Here is a 16,304-nt window from a genome sequence, read left to right on the forward strand (position 1 = left end):
AGAAAGAAAGAAAGAAAGAAAGAAAGAAAGAAAGAAAGAAAGAAAGAGAGAAAGAAAGAAAAGAAGGAAGGAAGAAAAAAAGAAAGAAAGAAAGAATAAAAAGAAAGAAAGAAAACATAAAAAGAGAGAAGAGATGAAGGACTGAAACTAGCACTTAACTTTTCAATCCAAAGCCAGCTATGCATAGTTCACCTCAGCTTTCATAACCATTTTTAAAAGACCTTCATATTAAGTATATAGAACCATATTGTAGAAAATAGTTACACTTAAAGAAATATATTGATCACATGATATTGTAGCATCACTAAGAAATTACATGTCATAAAATTTGAAAGCAAAGAAGTCTTACATATATGACATATCACATAATTCCTTTAACTCTTTCAAAAGCTGCAAATAAAATTCCATTCAACTTCTTTAGTTTCCAATACAGAACAACAAAAATCTCAAATGATTTTTATGTATAAGGCATCAACTCTTAGGAAGCACAACTTAAGCTGGAATTATTGGTTTGCAAACAATAGGAAAGACTAAACGGCCAAGGCAAAGGCAGGCCAATTCATCACCACAGGTTTTGGATGATAATAAGGTCATCTTGGGCAGAAGCTCTGTGGCCAGTGGTGGTAGCTGCCCTCCATCATAGGAAAGACATTGAGATGGACAGTCCCAATACTAAGAATAAGAAGTATAAAGAGGATTAAAAGTTGATAGCATTTACTAAAGACCTCCTGAGGGCTGGACATCATCCTGACAAGCTTGTATGTACCATCTCTCTCTTTCACATGCATGTACCAGGACCACCATTTTTTGCTTCATTTTGTGAGGTAGGAAGCTAAGGAAACTATTGGGTTCACATAAGAAAGTGGAACAAAGATTTGAGTCCAGTTAATCTGACTACAGTTCATAAGCTTAACCACCATGCTACATCCCTCTGGGATCTAGGAGGAGTAAAAACAATGGCTAAGGTAAATTGCATGTGCATATAAGGTTGGATCCAGGTTTTAGGGTAAATGCTGTGCTCTGTATACCTCAGGCTCTGCTGTCCTAGCTGGGCCTGACTTCTGAGCACTTAGTGGCCATTTATTAGGTTCACAAGTCTGAATCTAGATTTTCTATTTCCTTCTGTAATATAAGATAGGTCCTGCTATGTAAAGATCAGTAACTTTGTGATTTTGTACTTATAGAAGAAAAGTAACACATTTGTGTATGTGAAACTGCTTTTCACTTCAGAAAACGTACTACAGAGATAGAAATTTTGTTTTCTCTTATTTTGCTATAAAAATGTCATTGCAGTTAGAATCTGCAATGTTCCTCCCATACTCAGTGCTGTGAGCCACCCCTAATAGGGTCCTTTTTAGGGCATAGATTAAGTGACTCATTGCTAAGTGACATGGCTTTGGCTTCCAGGGTGGTAGGTGTCTAGTGGATTTTATATTAGGCCTGAGAAAAGTCGTGGGCATAGAGTTATTTGAGAATCCTTCTGGTAAATGGTCTTATTCTCAGTTTCACATACATTTTAAGAAATGAGTGAGAAATTATGAAATAAATTCAACTTTGCATTAATATTATTAATTTCTGGGCCTACACCTCAATCTTTGCATTTTATTTGGGTCTACATACCAGGTTACAAGTAGGAAGGGTTTGGGAGCTCCTTGGGGTTAAGGGATAACTGTGTGGCTCACATTAAAGCACAGATTTGTTATCAAGTTTCAGTAGACTATAGACTGCCCTAAGGCTCTGGAGTGATATGTGAAAACCTCACCTCTCTGTAAAGAAGCCCTAGGTACTGAACCTTGGCTTTCATCTCTATTTATCTAATTTTCATGAAAGAATAGACTAATCCAAGATTTGGGTGATGAACTTGAAAGGCTTTTTATTGCTTCTCATATAATCAGCACTCACTGACCAATGCAGTCTTCAAATTTTTATAAGTGGAACATGAACTGTTGTCCAGGATTTTTCTTGCTAATGCCATTTTCTGGAGATTTGCTAGTCATTCAGTACTTTTTTTTTTCAGCTTCCTAATGAAGGACGTAACACATAAATTAAATGTAATTATTATGTATTACAAAAACAGAGCATCAGACCCTTGTAGTATTGGGTTACATTATAATACATGCACGCACACACACAAAAAAATTGAATAAGTCAATTTGGAGTAAGGAATGTCTGTATTCACTATGCTGTTAGCTTAAGGTACAACTCAAAGGCAGTTAGTTAACCCTTTTAGCTCGATTCAGTCCATTAAAAAACATCAGAAACAATAGCTACAAATAGGGGCTATTAGTACCTAGACTGAAATTAATACTTCACTGCTGGGGATGAATTGTCAATAGCCTTACTAAGCTGCAGACCATGTATGCAATAGCATCAAGGCAGGCAACATGAGCTCACTAGAGAAACAGTGGCAAATCTATCAAGATGGTAACCTACCACCATCTGATTGGATTTGGTGTGTGCTCTACACAAGGGCTTTCACATCTGGTATTGTAAACATGATCAGTAGGCCATAGCTGGGGTAGGGAGTCATAGGCTTTAGTGACAAAGCTATGACTGTCATTTTGCTAAATGATCATGATGTGTCTCTCAAATTACATTCCAAATAACAATGCTATACACACAGAAGAGTGTTGCCATCACCTTTGGTCAAAGAAGCATATTTATTTTTGTCGGTGGTGACTTTTAATAGGTTATAGCACTGAGAATAAATGATTTCGGAAACCCACTCATAAGTGAGACACCTATATTATCATGTTCCTCCTCCACCTCACTCTGCCCCAGTGTTCATGGAACATTGCAGAAGATGTGGAGAGAACAAAGAGTGGAAGCATCAGAGGAAGACAGGGACAGCAGTGTGGACCTCTGACTTTTGATAGTTACACATCTACTGTACTCCTGAATTCACAACCAGTGTGAAAATATACACAAGGTCTGCATAAGGTTTGATCTGTAATCACTATGTAGTGGAACTGGGAAGGGTAGGCTCCACCCATCTTTGAGAATGAGTAAAAAGTTACTCATTCATGAGGGAAAGATATTTTCTTCACATGTGCTCTTGTGATCAAAGTTAATGAAACTTATTAGGTCATCAAAAGTAAAGGAAGAAGAAGAAAAGGCATGAAAGAAGAACACGAGCAAATTGGGAAGAAATAGAGAAAGAATTAGTGAGGCAGGAGAGATAGTGTGTATGTGTGTGTGTGTATTTGTATATGCATGTATATGTGTGTGTACCTGTGTGAATGTGTGTGAATGTTATTCATTATGAAATATAATGAAATGTTATTGTGTATAGGTAATATATAATAATAAAAAGCAAAATGCTTCAAAAGTATAATCTCAGTTGATTCTCAAGACAGCTTTGAAAGAGCTATTATCATCAACCCACTTCACAGATAAAGAGACAAAGAGAAGGTGAATGACTCATTTGGTATCATGAGCCTAGACAGAATAAGAGCCAAGATACTAGGGCTCTTTTTTTCTCGTCTTCTGTTCTTCCTATGACTTCAATCTACTTGGTGGGCTCCTCAGAATGATTCTAGACAATGTATGTTAAGAACTTAGCATTGGAACTAGGCCATAATAATCCACCATAAATTTCAGTCATTATTAATAATTTGTAGAAATAGCTAAATAGCATGGTGTAGCTTCATTAAATAATTCATATAATTCAGTTTCTTCCTCAACTTTCAAGGTCAAATTGTTGATGATGCCTCTCTTACAAATATTCATAACTATTGACTTAGAACTTATGCCACAGAAGGCAGTTTGCTCAGTCTTATAAGCCTCAGACAGCTCTGCCCTCATAGACTTAGAGTAACTAAAAGCCAGAGAACTACACCACAGAGCAATTCAGCCAGAGATCAGCCGTTTGGCACAGGTCATAACCACCTTTTATCTCCCATAACTATTTGTGGACTGGATCAGCAGTGGGTCTGAGCAAGTGCATATCAACATGAGGAACTGGATGTCACTATTCACCGCTAGGAGCCTTTTTATTTTGCATTGTACCTAAGCTAAAGAAAGTCTTTTGGCCCAGACACAGAGCAACAAATGCCATATGATCTTAGTTTTATGTAGAATCTGAAAAATGTCAAGCCCACAGAAACAGAGAGTAGAGTGGCGGTTGCTAAGAGCTAGGCGTAGGAGAAATGGGGTGATGTTGTTAGAAAGATAGACTTTCCAGTCATAAAATGAGCAAGTTCTGGGGACTTACTGTGTGTCATGATTAGTGATGAATATGTTAAGCAATTTGCTACTAACCATTGCATAATGAATATGTATAACCCAACATCATATTATATACCAGTAATACATGCAATCCTATTAATTGCTAGTTAAATTTCCTTAAACAAAAATTAATAATACTTTGCAAACATTTGAAAAACATCCGTGCACCATTTTCGTTGTCATTCAGCCCAGGTGTGAGGAAGCTTCTCCAGAATTCTGCATTTCTGGGTTTAATTTGGGCTTTTCAGATCAAAGCACTAACATCTCCCCCAAGCAACACTATTTCCCACTCTGTCTTTCTGCTTAGAATCCTAGCCCGTGATTTAAAAACAACAACCAGACCAAAAAATATCTCACCAAGACATCATTATTCTAGCTAATCCCTAATCATGTATTTTCTCCCATTTGTCTCTCTTGCAGCTTCTCTTTCATGTCACATGGAGTCCAAATGCTAATTCTGTCCTCTGGCAGGCTGATTCCCATTCTGCTTATTGCTTCTCCTTCCTTTCATTATTGCCACAATAATTAAGCTGTCCACAAGTGTCCGTGTCATGTGAGAGTCCATTCCCAAGAAAGCAAAGAGATGTAATTGCTGTTTACTTGCAAATACAGAGTACAATAAACATGTGGTCCAGAAAAGTGGCTACTTCTGAATCTTCACATTTCCATTCCATCTTACCCTCTCTACTTTTTTTTTGCACGTCAGCATGCCTGGTAAATAGCCTTATGTTTTTTGTCCACCAAATCCCACTACAGGGGACATTGCTGAAATGCCACCAGTTGCTTCATAGAGTCAAGGCATCATAACACAAAAAGAGTTCATGGCTTGGAAATTAAGCTGCTACTGTGTGTCAGACACCCCCCCCCCAGAGGTTTCACACGCATCATCTCAGTTATCCTTTACAGTGATTCCTAGTGTCTGTAGAGTTACAAGGTGGAATAACTGTAATGTAAGCCCAGATCTGCCAGATGCTAAGCATCCCCCAACTTTACACCAAGAGTCAGGATGGAGAATAAGGTAGAGAGAAGGTAGAGGGGAGTGAGCAGATCAAAGTGATGTATTGTGACCAGAGCATCTTCACCACTAACTTATTAAACAATTGTCTACAAATGTAAAATATTTGCTGTGCATAGTGTTAATGCAGAAGACTGATTTCTGACCCAGAGAAGTAAGTTTGGCTAAGGGAACTAGAATCTTTTAGGATCAACTTCAGCCCTCCCCTGTAATGATATATATATATATATGTATATATATATATATATATACATATATATATATATACATATATATATATATATATATATATATACATGAGTTAGGGACTCAGGCAATGGGCGGGGCCTGCGGCATAGGGACGACTTCCTAGACTTTTGCTGTATGCAGTATGTGGACATTCACAAGCTGCTGGAGAGGAATGTCATAATAAGCAGTGGTTAAGGCAGACAAGTATCACGGAGGTGGGCTAATGGAGAAATGCTCAGGCAAACTGTGTGGTTCAGAAGACTGCAGGGTAAATACAAATACAAGCAATGACTGAGAGATAGGAGATGGAGAAAGGTGGTTTTGATCATGTGATAGAGCCAAACATTAGGAAAAGAATAGGGAACGGAAATGAATCACTTTCAGGGAAGGAGATGTTGGAAATACAGGATACAGAGCTGTCAGAACACGTGACTGTGCTGTGTAGCATGAATTACAGGGCTACTACAACCATTACATTTATTCATGTGCATGGATTTGACAGGTGATTTTTGTCATGAATATGGAGTAGGGTAACTGGATTTTACTATGATTATGGAGTATGATATTTTTTGATAAAAAGAGAAGTGATAGATATAAAGGCTATATCAGAACTTAATCAGAGTCTTGAGGTCCATGGAAACAAAAGATATCACCTAAAAGAACACAGAGCTTCAGGAAAGAGGGAGGCAGGTATATCAGAACAGGCAGAAGCTAAAACACAGGGCAGCTGGCATAAAGACCAATGTGTCCCTCTGTTGTATATCAGTAATACTGGGGCCAGATATTAAGCAAAGGGCTAAAGGATCAGATAGGAAGGCAAAATGAAAATATCCTCACTCCCATTTTCATAAGTAATAACACAAAGGGGCAAAGGGCATCCTTGATTTGGTAACATAACAATTGCTGCAACATGATTTGAAACAGGATATTCTGATAGTCAGACCAAGGCTTACATGACAAGACTGGGGATGCTTTCTCAATGCTCCCTGGATGGACATTTGGTGTTGGGGAGAAAGGGGTGCAATGTTGGAAAAGCTCTTCTGGATCTGTACTCTTAAGCACAAACTAGATAACATGTTGTAATGGTCAGATTTGACTGCAATCTTTCCTTCAAACTAAGAAGTGAGATTTCAAGCAAGGGAAAGAAGCTTTTGTATCCTGAAACCATTAAGCCACTTTTAGCAGTTATATGCCATATTGAAGTACTTAAGTAGAACAAACTTAATAAGCTCTGATTCTATGGAATGAAATTTCTAGTGGAATCAAGGAGTAAAAAAAAAAAAAAAAATCCATGGGCTTATAATTGCACTTTGCGGAGCTGCCTCTAAATTTTCAGGGAAAATTTTTATTTTTGGTTTGCTGTCTCTCACTTCTCTGTCTCTGAGGATGAGAGTTTCCAATGTTTCATGTAAAGAGTAAGGTGTACTCTTTCTGGGCAGCAATGCCAGAATGCCTTGGGAACTTCTCAGGCCACTATGAAACTGGTGAACCTAGATGCTGGTACCAAACAGACATATGTTCAAAATCCTTTGCAACTTAGAACTCTAACACAAAATATATACACCAGGACACTCAATGAATCAAAACTGCTGTTGCTAAACATTGTTTCAATCTTTAAAGGGAGAAGTAACAGCACATGAATGAACCATAGGACTTCTGACTTCAAAGGCAAAAATCCCATCTTGCTGTCAAATTTGAATTCATCTGCCAACTTCTCATGAATATCTGGAGACATAAACTTGATAAAAAAAAACCTATGACTATTGCTAAAATGGTATTATACATGTCATTTTCTAGGACTTTTCACTTCTCTGTTCTTTATAAAACAGCCTAATATATAATGAATTAATAAATAGAAATTGTAGAATTTGGGTCTTACCATTTTTGTCTGCTCTCCTCAGGATCTGGAAAGAAAAAGAAGAAAAATGTTACCCTCTTTTTCTGCTGTGCTAGAGCTTAACTCACTTGCCTAACATATGTGTACCCCTAGGCTGAGTTTCCAGGATTAGCAGAAGAAAAAAAGAAAGAAATTTTTGTTCCTAAGTATTGCAATGAGTGCTATATATACACATAAATTCATATACTGCTAAACAAATAAAACTCTTATGTTAAGTGAATCTTTTCCAACTGAGACCTTCCTTTTTAAACAGTCCCTCATCTGGAAACAGACCAAATATCCATTAACAGCTTAATTGGTAAACCAAGTGTTAGATCACTACAATAAAGAACTAGTGGGCCAAATATTTAAAAAGAAACAACTATCAAAAATATTTTACATATAAAACTTTGGTTATATCTTAACATGATTAAGCTAAGTAGAAAACCTAGACACAAAAACATCCCTCTGTATAAGTCCCAGTATATACAGTTTTAATTGCACAATAATATTTAATGACAGAAAGTAGATCAATAACTGTCTAACAGTTGTTGAGGCTGATAGCTATGGATTATAAATATATATCGGAGAACTGTTGAGGGTAATAAAAACATTAAATTATCTCATATATAATTGTTTCATTGTAGAAGGCAAGAGTGTTCACAGATCAGCACTGGAGAAACTGAGAATGTTAACCAAGAAGGAGTGTCTCCTCAAGGAAAGAAATGTATATCTGCTTCCTACCCAAAGGGCTGGGAGTGGCTGTTGTTAATAACCTGGTGACCTTTGCTATCTGTAGAGCCAGGCCTTACACAAATCCCTTAGAATGTTTATTCCAGACTCTTTCTCCCTAGACCTTATCATTAGCTTTGCTTCTCAGTCAACTGAATTCATCCTTAGGGAAGATGTCACATGTACTTTATAGTCAGCTGACCTCTGCACTATCTCAGTCAGAGACCATACCAGATCCCAGGTAAAGGGATAATTGTTATCAGAAAACTTTTATCCAAATTGTACTGTACTTAAATTTGTCTAAAGCGATCTAGCCTGTTGTCAAACTCTAGAAGTTTCAATAAGCCTGGCTAACTACGTCATACTGAACTGAGTTTTCATCCATGCCTCTCTGCAGATTGTTTTGTTGTCAGCTGTGACATTTGCAGGAACTGTCACATTTCATATGTTAAAACTCAACAAGCTTATATTTTAAATGTATGCACTTTAAATTAGTTGACACCTCAATAAAATGGGAAATAAAAGCAAAGCAGAAAAATACCAAATGATCAGTAAATAGGAGCCCATACATCTATTCTGTATATTACTTGGCTGTAGTAATAGTATTAATTTGGACCCTATTTATGGTGTATAGACGTACAACGATTCTTTGGCCATCTGGGATTCCTTACTCAGTGGCAATATTTTCTAATTGTTTTCCTGGGACAGTAGTCTTTCCTCTACTTTTGGTTTCTATGCTTAAGGGCTGAGTAGAGCATTCAGGCCCTGACGGAGTATCACATCTCTCTGACAATGATGTTTGATGAGTCAGGAACACCTTAGGGCCAGTCAATAACAGACTATACTTGAGCAGTTAGGAGAAAGAAACACTTTGCTTACTTGGGACTTAAACATGGAAAGATACATGCTGTGGGTTGAACTGTGTTGTTGTTTTCCTGAAAACAGGTGTTGAAGCCCAAGTTTCTTAGTAGCTATGAATGTGACCTTATTTGAAGTTGGGTCCTTCTTTGGTGTAATCAGACAATGATGAGGTATGGACCTTAATGTGATGTCCTTCTAAAAAGATAACAATACAGAGACACTCTCAACACTCCAAAAAGCTGTATTAAGACATGTGGAAGAACCAACTGCTGCTCTCTGAGCAGCCTGGAGAGTCTCTAAGGAGATAAGCTCAGCTGCTTATTACAAAGGCCAACACACTACTATATACTTATGTGGGACTGTGTAAGGGTATTCTGGGTCATGGTTGGGCAGTTGCCTAGAACCCCAAGACTCTGCGTGAGAACCAGCAGGAGTTCGGTGCACCCCAAGAACCCAGGGTCCTGAAAAGCAGTCCAGTCTCCATAAAATTCAGTCACGTACGCTGGCCATTACAGCCCCTGTCAAAGTGCACAGGTAGAGGGCGTAACTATAGGCCTCAGGCTCTAGGGATTTACATACTAATGAAGGCCAGAGGGCAGAGCAAATTAAGCATGCCTCCCCAGATTCTCCCCCGATCCTCCCCCAATCCTCCCCCTTTCTCCCTCCCTATTTAACTCGGGACTGGCCTGAGTTTTACAGGGGTACACCTAGATTCATCCACCATCTGCTATGACAATAAACCTTTCTGGAACCAAGGACTTCCTCGTGTCATTGGGGCCTGCCGCTGCCAAAGCCTCCAGGCCGCTGGAACCATAGATGTTCCTCCTGCATGTGGAACCAGCTGCAGCGTGAAAACCCACTGGGACTCCACCGATTCGGTCTGTAAAATTTCCCCACATACTTAGACCTTGAACAGTTTTTGATTCTTTCTTTCTGTTAGGAGCAATCCAATTAACCCCATGTGATGTAGGAAGCGGCAGAAGTCTAACTGAATGACATAATGTGTTGCGTACACACCTGCAGAGAATGACCATCTATAGTACTGCAAATGCAAACTTTAATTATATGAAAAGATCCCTTGGGGTTCTTGTTTTTCCTGAGTAAGTTTTAATTATAGCTAAATAACCAGAATAATCCTCATTTTTGCATTGGCGCTTCTTGGTGAACAGATTAAAGCACAGCCAACTGTTTTTCATTATTACTTTGGTTATTTTTCTTCTTTCTATCACAGAAAAAGGATCCTCCTTTCATTATTTTGACTTCAACAAGTGAGGTATAAATAAATATACTTTTTACCAAAATGTTTTATATTATAAATAGCAATATTATTTCTAACAAATCTCATCTATGAAACTTTCCCAGCAACATATGGGTACCACTCTAATCATCAAACTTAAATCAGCCTTCTATTTCACAGAATAAACTTCATTATTATGAGAAGATGAATTTCAGTGGTAAGGGATCTACTTAGAATGGACTGACTGATACTACATTCTGGAGTGGTTGCTGGTAGAAACTTTGAAGATCCGTTCTTCCACTGGAGCTTCTTTCTGTCTCCCAAAATTGAAAAGCTACAGCCAAGTCAGGGAGGCATGAAACACTTTCCATCTCTGGTCTTTGATTGATCCTGAGGTTTGAGTTTTGAATTCTATTGTGTCCTCACAAGTGGGAAATGCCTAGAGTGGAAACAACCACACATCTAAAAGTGGACCCAAGACTTCCATCATCATGCCATGTAAACAACAACCAGGAGTAGCACTCAGATTCTCAGAGATGAAATTAAGATAGTAACTCATAATAATAAACTCCTGTAATTAAATATGGATAGAATTGCAAACTGCAAATTTTGCCTCTGAGCTCACAATTAAAAATAAAAAGCACTGTCGATGAGAATGGAGCTCAGTATGTAGTGTTACTACAGCCTGCTAATCTTCACAGCTGCCCTCACTAGGCATAGTAAATACATTTAAATATGTGAAGGCAGGAAGCTTAAATATGAAGAAAACTATACTTCACTATAATTTATGGATTATCATACAGCTTCCTTATTATCTCCAAAGTTATTCTTTGATATCCATAAGTGAAATTCCTCACTTTAAGTTATTGAGGGCAGATTTTAAATGTAAATGTTATCTTGAAAGCATAAAAATGTTACTATTCACTGGACTAACAAGAACCCCAGAACAGGACTCAGGTTACAATTCAGGATAAGATGGATTGTCAGTCACTTGGTGGGATCTTGGGATGTTCAGAATTAATTTGTAGTTCATAGGGAGCATAAACTTATATACAGAGGAAAATAACAAGGAGTTGAGTCCTGGTGCACAGTCCTGGGTGCTCAATAAATAGTTTGATCACCACCATGGGTTGCCCTCAGGCTGCTGGGAAGTTGGCACTAGAAAACACATGACTAAAATGTAATCAGTAAATTCTATTCCATTCTTCTCAGTGTTGCCCAGGGTAAGCCCTATGCGGAAAGGGATGGCAAAAGCCATTCTTGTTTAGCCTTTTACTTGATATTTTCCGAAACATACAATTGCATTCAAATAGTCCAGCGTGCATGTCTGACTGAGCAAGATAGAAGATGTGTAGCAATAGCATAAATCAAGTATAGACTCATGATGTTGGAAAGCCCTTTCTGCTCTGACAATCCTCCATCCGTGCCACTTCTCACACAAATAAGCATGTGCCAAGCCTCAGAATCAAAACCTTTTAGAAGGAGAAGCTACTACTCATTTTTACCAAGTTCTGACCTTCCAGGCCAAGTGCTTTGCACGTGCTCTTATACATAGATGGAGGAGTGGGGGAGATGTCAACTTGTAAAGCCATGACTTCATTTTCTGACATTCCAGCTTTAATCCCCCATTACAAGCAAAATGGAGAAGGTCCTGTTCCTTCTCAATTAAAAGTAATGAGAGGCAGGAAGTGTGGTTTAGAGATAGAACATCTGCCTAGCATGCACAGGACCCTGGGTCAGATGCCCAGCAGAGAACATAAGAAGAGCCAAAGGAAATCTATTTGAAGAGGACAGTGCCATTGGATGGATAGAGATGCAACCCATTTCTTTTGGAATTTATCTTGCATCAGGAGCAGAATGGAAGATTTTTTTTTCCCCTCACTGTGCAGTAGCAGACTAGATTAATCAAAAGAGTATCTGACTACTCCAGGGACTCACATTTTAAATGTAACTTTATTCTCCATTATCTGGAATGAAGCAACTTGGGAAAGTATAGCAAGATAGTGGAAAAGGAATCCAATTGTCAGTTTTCTGATCCTTCTGTGTTGCTGTATACTGGAGCCCGTTCTGGTCCTGTCCCAAGCCTAGCAGATGTGTCTTGTCTAAATATGCCCAGCATAGTGTGCCAGTATGCATGGGTAGGCAGCACTCAGGAAAGGTCTTCTTCTTACTCTCAGTAGGTATTCACAAATAGTTATGATAAGGTGATATATTATTGTGACTCTTTGGGGGAAAATAATAATATTATTATTATATGTGGTTCCTTTGTGAATTTGGCTAAAGCTATTCTACTTATGAATTTGTGAATATGTACATGGATATACCATAGTACTTCAAAAGTACATTTCATGTGTCCCTTTTTTCTTTGTTCTTTATATTGTCACCCCATAATGACAACATGGCACCTGCTGAATATAAATAAAAAAAAATGAAATGAAAGACAAATGATTCTACAAAATCTGATTTTCATGTTAAGTCAATTGTTTATCTCTAGTTTCCAATCGGCTTGCTGGGCCTAGTCATATCCTCAACAGCATCCTCAAATGGGGTTCAAGTAGACTCCCTAAGAAATATAAAGATTTACTGTCCCAATGATACTTGAATATAAATGAGATTTTTTTCTTATTCTTATTGGGAGATTCAGTTCTTTTCCAAAATTGAAAATTCGTCTATGAGGTGCAAGTGGTCTCATGTCTTTTCAGATCTGGAACAGGGAGAATCTACCACCTGTTCCTTGTGATCTGAATAGAATTAAAAAAGCAATCATTCTTAGCATCGCTGCTAGAATAAACGAAATAAATCTAATCAAATCAAATGATGTATTTATGTTTCACATTTTGCTTTAGCTAAAACCGACATGATCCAGAAATGAATAATTCAGAGGCCTCTAAATAACCAACCCTTTTTCATGTCACACAATTCACCAGAGTGTTACATTTTTCACAAAATAACTCAGAAACGTGTAAACAACATATTTTCTATCCAAGAAAAAGAACTCAATTGCAGTTAATCTTTTTTTAAAACTATATTTCACAGAGAAACAGGCATGTTAACGCCTCTCTTGTGGAATCAGGTTGGTTTGTTATTTTCTTTTTAGTTCTGGAACTAGACTTAAGAAGGTAAGGGAGCCAGCCCTGTTTCTAGATGAAAGTTCCATCAGGACAGGGGCCTTGCATTGTTTATAGAACTTGGGAACAACTGCACATATATAATAAAATGAGATTTAAAATCTCGCTTTTAAAAACCTGCAGTTGAACACTTGAGCTTAGCATGGTAAGTCTGTATGGTGGCTTTCTTTGCTCTTACCTGGTTTCAGCTTATTCCTCATCAGGGAATCAGCGGGATTTGTTAGAGGCATGAGATAAAAGCACATGGTAGTGCTCAGTGCCCTCAGAGGGCAGAGCACAGATTGGGTCCTAAGGAACAGAGGTCCCACTTGGCCTCAGAATTAACTTCTTGGTGGATTAGTGTTCTTCCTCATAATGGTCTGGATGAGCAAGATCCTGATTCCCCCCATCCTGGGATTGCCTGCCCGTGTGTGTGCTGCCTTATCTTTACATTGACCCAACCTAGTTCCTGCACGGCAGGGCATGAATAAATAGTTAGAGCATAGACTGAGCCTATGTAGAGAATTTTTTTTCCAAGAAAAATAAACTATAACAATTTGATGCAGCAAAAAGTGGAAATCGTGTTTTCATGAGGAGAAAATGACTAACCCCCAAAGCCTGAATCTCGAGTTGGCTCTGCATGGTGATGTGGGGAAAAGGCTACCAGGAGGTGGGGTTGAAGCTTCGATTAAGTGTCTCATACAAGTTTTAATTATTGATATGGTTCTCCTCCAATTAAAAAAAAAGTCTAGATAATTCATTCACGACAAATAGAGGACTCCTTGCCCCTCCCCCATCATCTTCAAACTCCCTCACTGGCCATTATGATAGTTGTATTTGCTGTCCTCATATTTTCATTTTTTTATAATCAAGTGTTTTTAGCCTCTGGCCCACCTCCTACACGCTTGGACTTTAATAAGGAGTGATGGCTTAGAGAAGGGGAGGGGCAGAGACAAACAGGGCTTCTTGGCATGCTTTGCCCATTTTCCATCATGCTAAACAAGGAGAGGCTAGAACTGTCCCCACTGAGCGAGCCAGACACTACCTAGGGGAACAGAGTGAATTTGACATGTGAACAGCAGCAGCAAAGAGAGCCAGAACCCAGAAGGCAAGCAACCCAGGGACAGGCGAGCCAGGGAACCTAACAAGGGAATCCGGTGAGAAACACAGAGAACTGAAACATCAGGAACAAAGCAAAGCAGAATGGAGGAGCAAATAAGATCTAAAACTGTTATAGAGAAAGCATGAGGGTAGAAAATAGCACAGAAAGAAAAGAACGGTCATGCTAGAGCTGCGGAGGAAGGAAGTCAGTTCCCAAGCAAGGAATGGGACCAAAGGGAAAACCGTCAAAAACTAGAAGAGAAGGTTAATGATAGTAATTACAACTTAGGCACGAGGAACAGAATAATAGGGAAGGGAGCGGGCACCAAAAGGGAAGAAGAAAATCATTATCATAAAAGAGACCTTGGCTACTGTTGTAAAATAAAAAGCAAATATGTTCAAAGAGATGGTTTTTAGAGGTAGCTGGGAGCAGCTGGAGAAGCATCACAATGTCTAAGGCTTCCATCAGCGCTCCCCAGCACAAGGGAGAGTGCCTGCCAGCAAATCGGGCAGCAGGGTGAGTCCTGAATCAATGGGAGACTCTACAGCCCAGGCAGAAGCCCTAGGTGCTGGGAAGTGTAACTTTTGGGGCTCCTTAATGCTTATAATCAAAGCTGTAGGTCTGGGACAGGTCTTTACAAGTTGGATGGCAGTCCTCCCTCTGGCATTTATTTGCCTAGGGTCCTGTGGGGGACAGTAGGTAGGAGATAGTTTGGGCAGAGGCCAGCCGCTGCTCCCGACCCTTCCTCTCTCCCCTCCTCTCTCACAGCGGTGATGCCTAAGGCGCCTACCTAACTACTTCGTTTATACTTACGTCGAGGAAGATGGACATGCCCTTGGACAGCTGCAGGGTAGAGCTGAGCTCTTCCGAGGAGTTGTTGGAGGATGGTGAGGTCTCCCGGGAATCCTCCATCCTCAGCGGTCCTGGCGCCGGCAGGCAGGCGGAGACTGGGAGGGATGCAGCGGCTCTGACCTGGTGCTGTCTCAGCTGCTGCCTCCCCGCGCCACGCCACCGGGGTCGGACGCGAGTGGGTGTTCGCTCGGCGCGCGCCTCCCTCCTCTCAGCGCGGACTCTCCTCCCTCTCCCGCCTCTAGGCTTCAGCACGTTAGCTTTCGCCGCCCCCTTCCCGTGGCTGACTGCACCTCACTGGGGATCCGACTCATCCCAGCACTTAGCAACAATGTAACTCCCCTTGCCAGTGAGCATTCCCTGCCCTGGGCAAGCCCTTAGTCACTTGTCAAAGGTAACCTTCCGGACCCTGCTGAACTGGACACTTTACAAGACAGACCAGACAAAGCTTTGTCCTGAGCAGCAGAGGAGCGAGGTCAGAAGCACTGAGGGAAAATCATGAGTGGAAAGAAGGAATCCGAGGTTTGTCTACTCCACCCTTGATGGAAACAGAATTCTGCCCCCACGCCCCAAGACACACCCAACTTGATTCCTTCCTGGAAAGGATGGCTAGTTCAGTTTGGAATTAAGGCACTGGGTTTGGCCATCTGCCTTACTTGATTTTTTTATCTTGTGATCTAGCAAATTGCTAAATCTTTAAGGTTTAGTTTTTATGAATCTGAAAAATGATCACCAGAGTGGTACTTAGCTCATAGTTCCAATGCTTGCACAAGTGGCACTATCAGGTGTGGGAGGGGGAGGCAAGCTAGGCTCATCACAGACTAAATGTAGGGAGATAATTTGCCTTGCACCAGTGATCCTGGCCATGAGCCTTCCAACATTGTGGATTCTGGTGTTTCCACTTCCCTACCTCCAGGCTGTTCTGTATCTAGTGTTTACAAAGAATGAGTTTGGTTGATTTCAACCCTGGCTGAATGTTGGAGTATGTGTCACTTAGAGTGTGTGTCAACTTCAAAATGTCCTAACATATGAATTGTCATTCTTTCTGCAGGCTCTTTTCATGCCTAGAC

The 16,304-nt window shown here is 39.8% G+C and overlaps 1 protein-coding gene across 1 annotated transcript in view; it reads right to left on the reverse strand.

The window, feature by feature from the left end:
• The window catches only part of Necab1 (N-terminal EF-hand calcium binding protein 1), a 140,657-nt gene extending 125,302 nt beyond the window's left edge, over window positions 1-15,355 (reverse strand). The window contains exons 1-2 of the mRNA XM_028780915.1: window positions 15,199-15,355; window positions 7,350-7,374 (exon numbers count right to left, since the gene is read on the reverse strand). Coding sequence (XP_028636748.1) covers window positions 7,350-7,374; window positions 15,199-15,297 — 124 coding nt within the window. The 5' untranslated portion in view covers window positions 15,298-15,355. The remainder of the gene's footprint in view (window positions 1-7,349; window positions 7,375-15,198) is intronic.
• Between the last annotated feature and the right edge of the window lie 949 nt (window positions 15,356-16,304).

This window comes from Grammomys surdaster, unplaced genomic scaffold (assembly GCF_004785775.1).
Source record: "Grammomys surdaster isolate TR1022 unplaced genomic scaffold, NIH_TR_1.0 97, whole genome shotgun sequence".
Classification (NCBI taxonomy): domain Eukaryota; kingdom Metazoa; phylum Chordata; class Mammalia; order Rodentia; family Muridae; genus Grammomys; species Grammomys surdaster.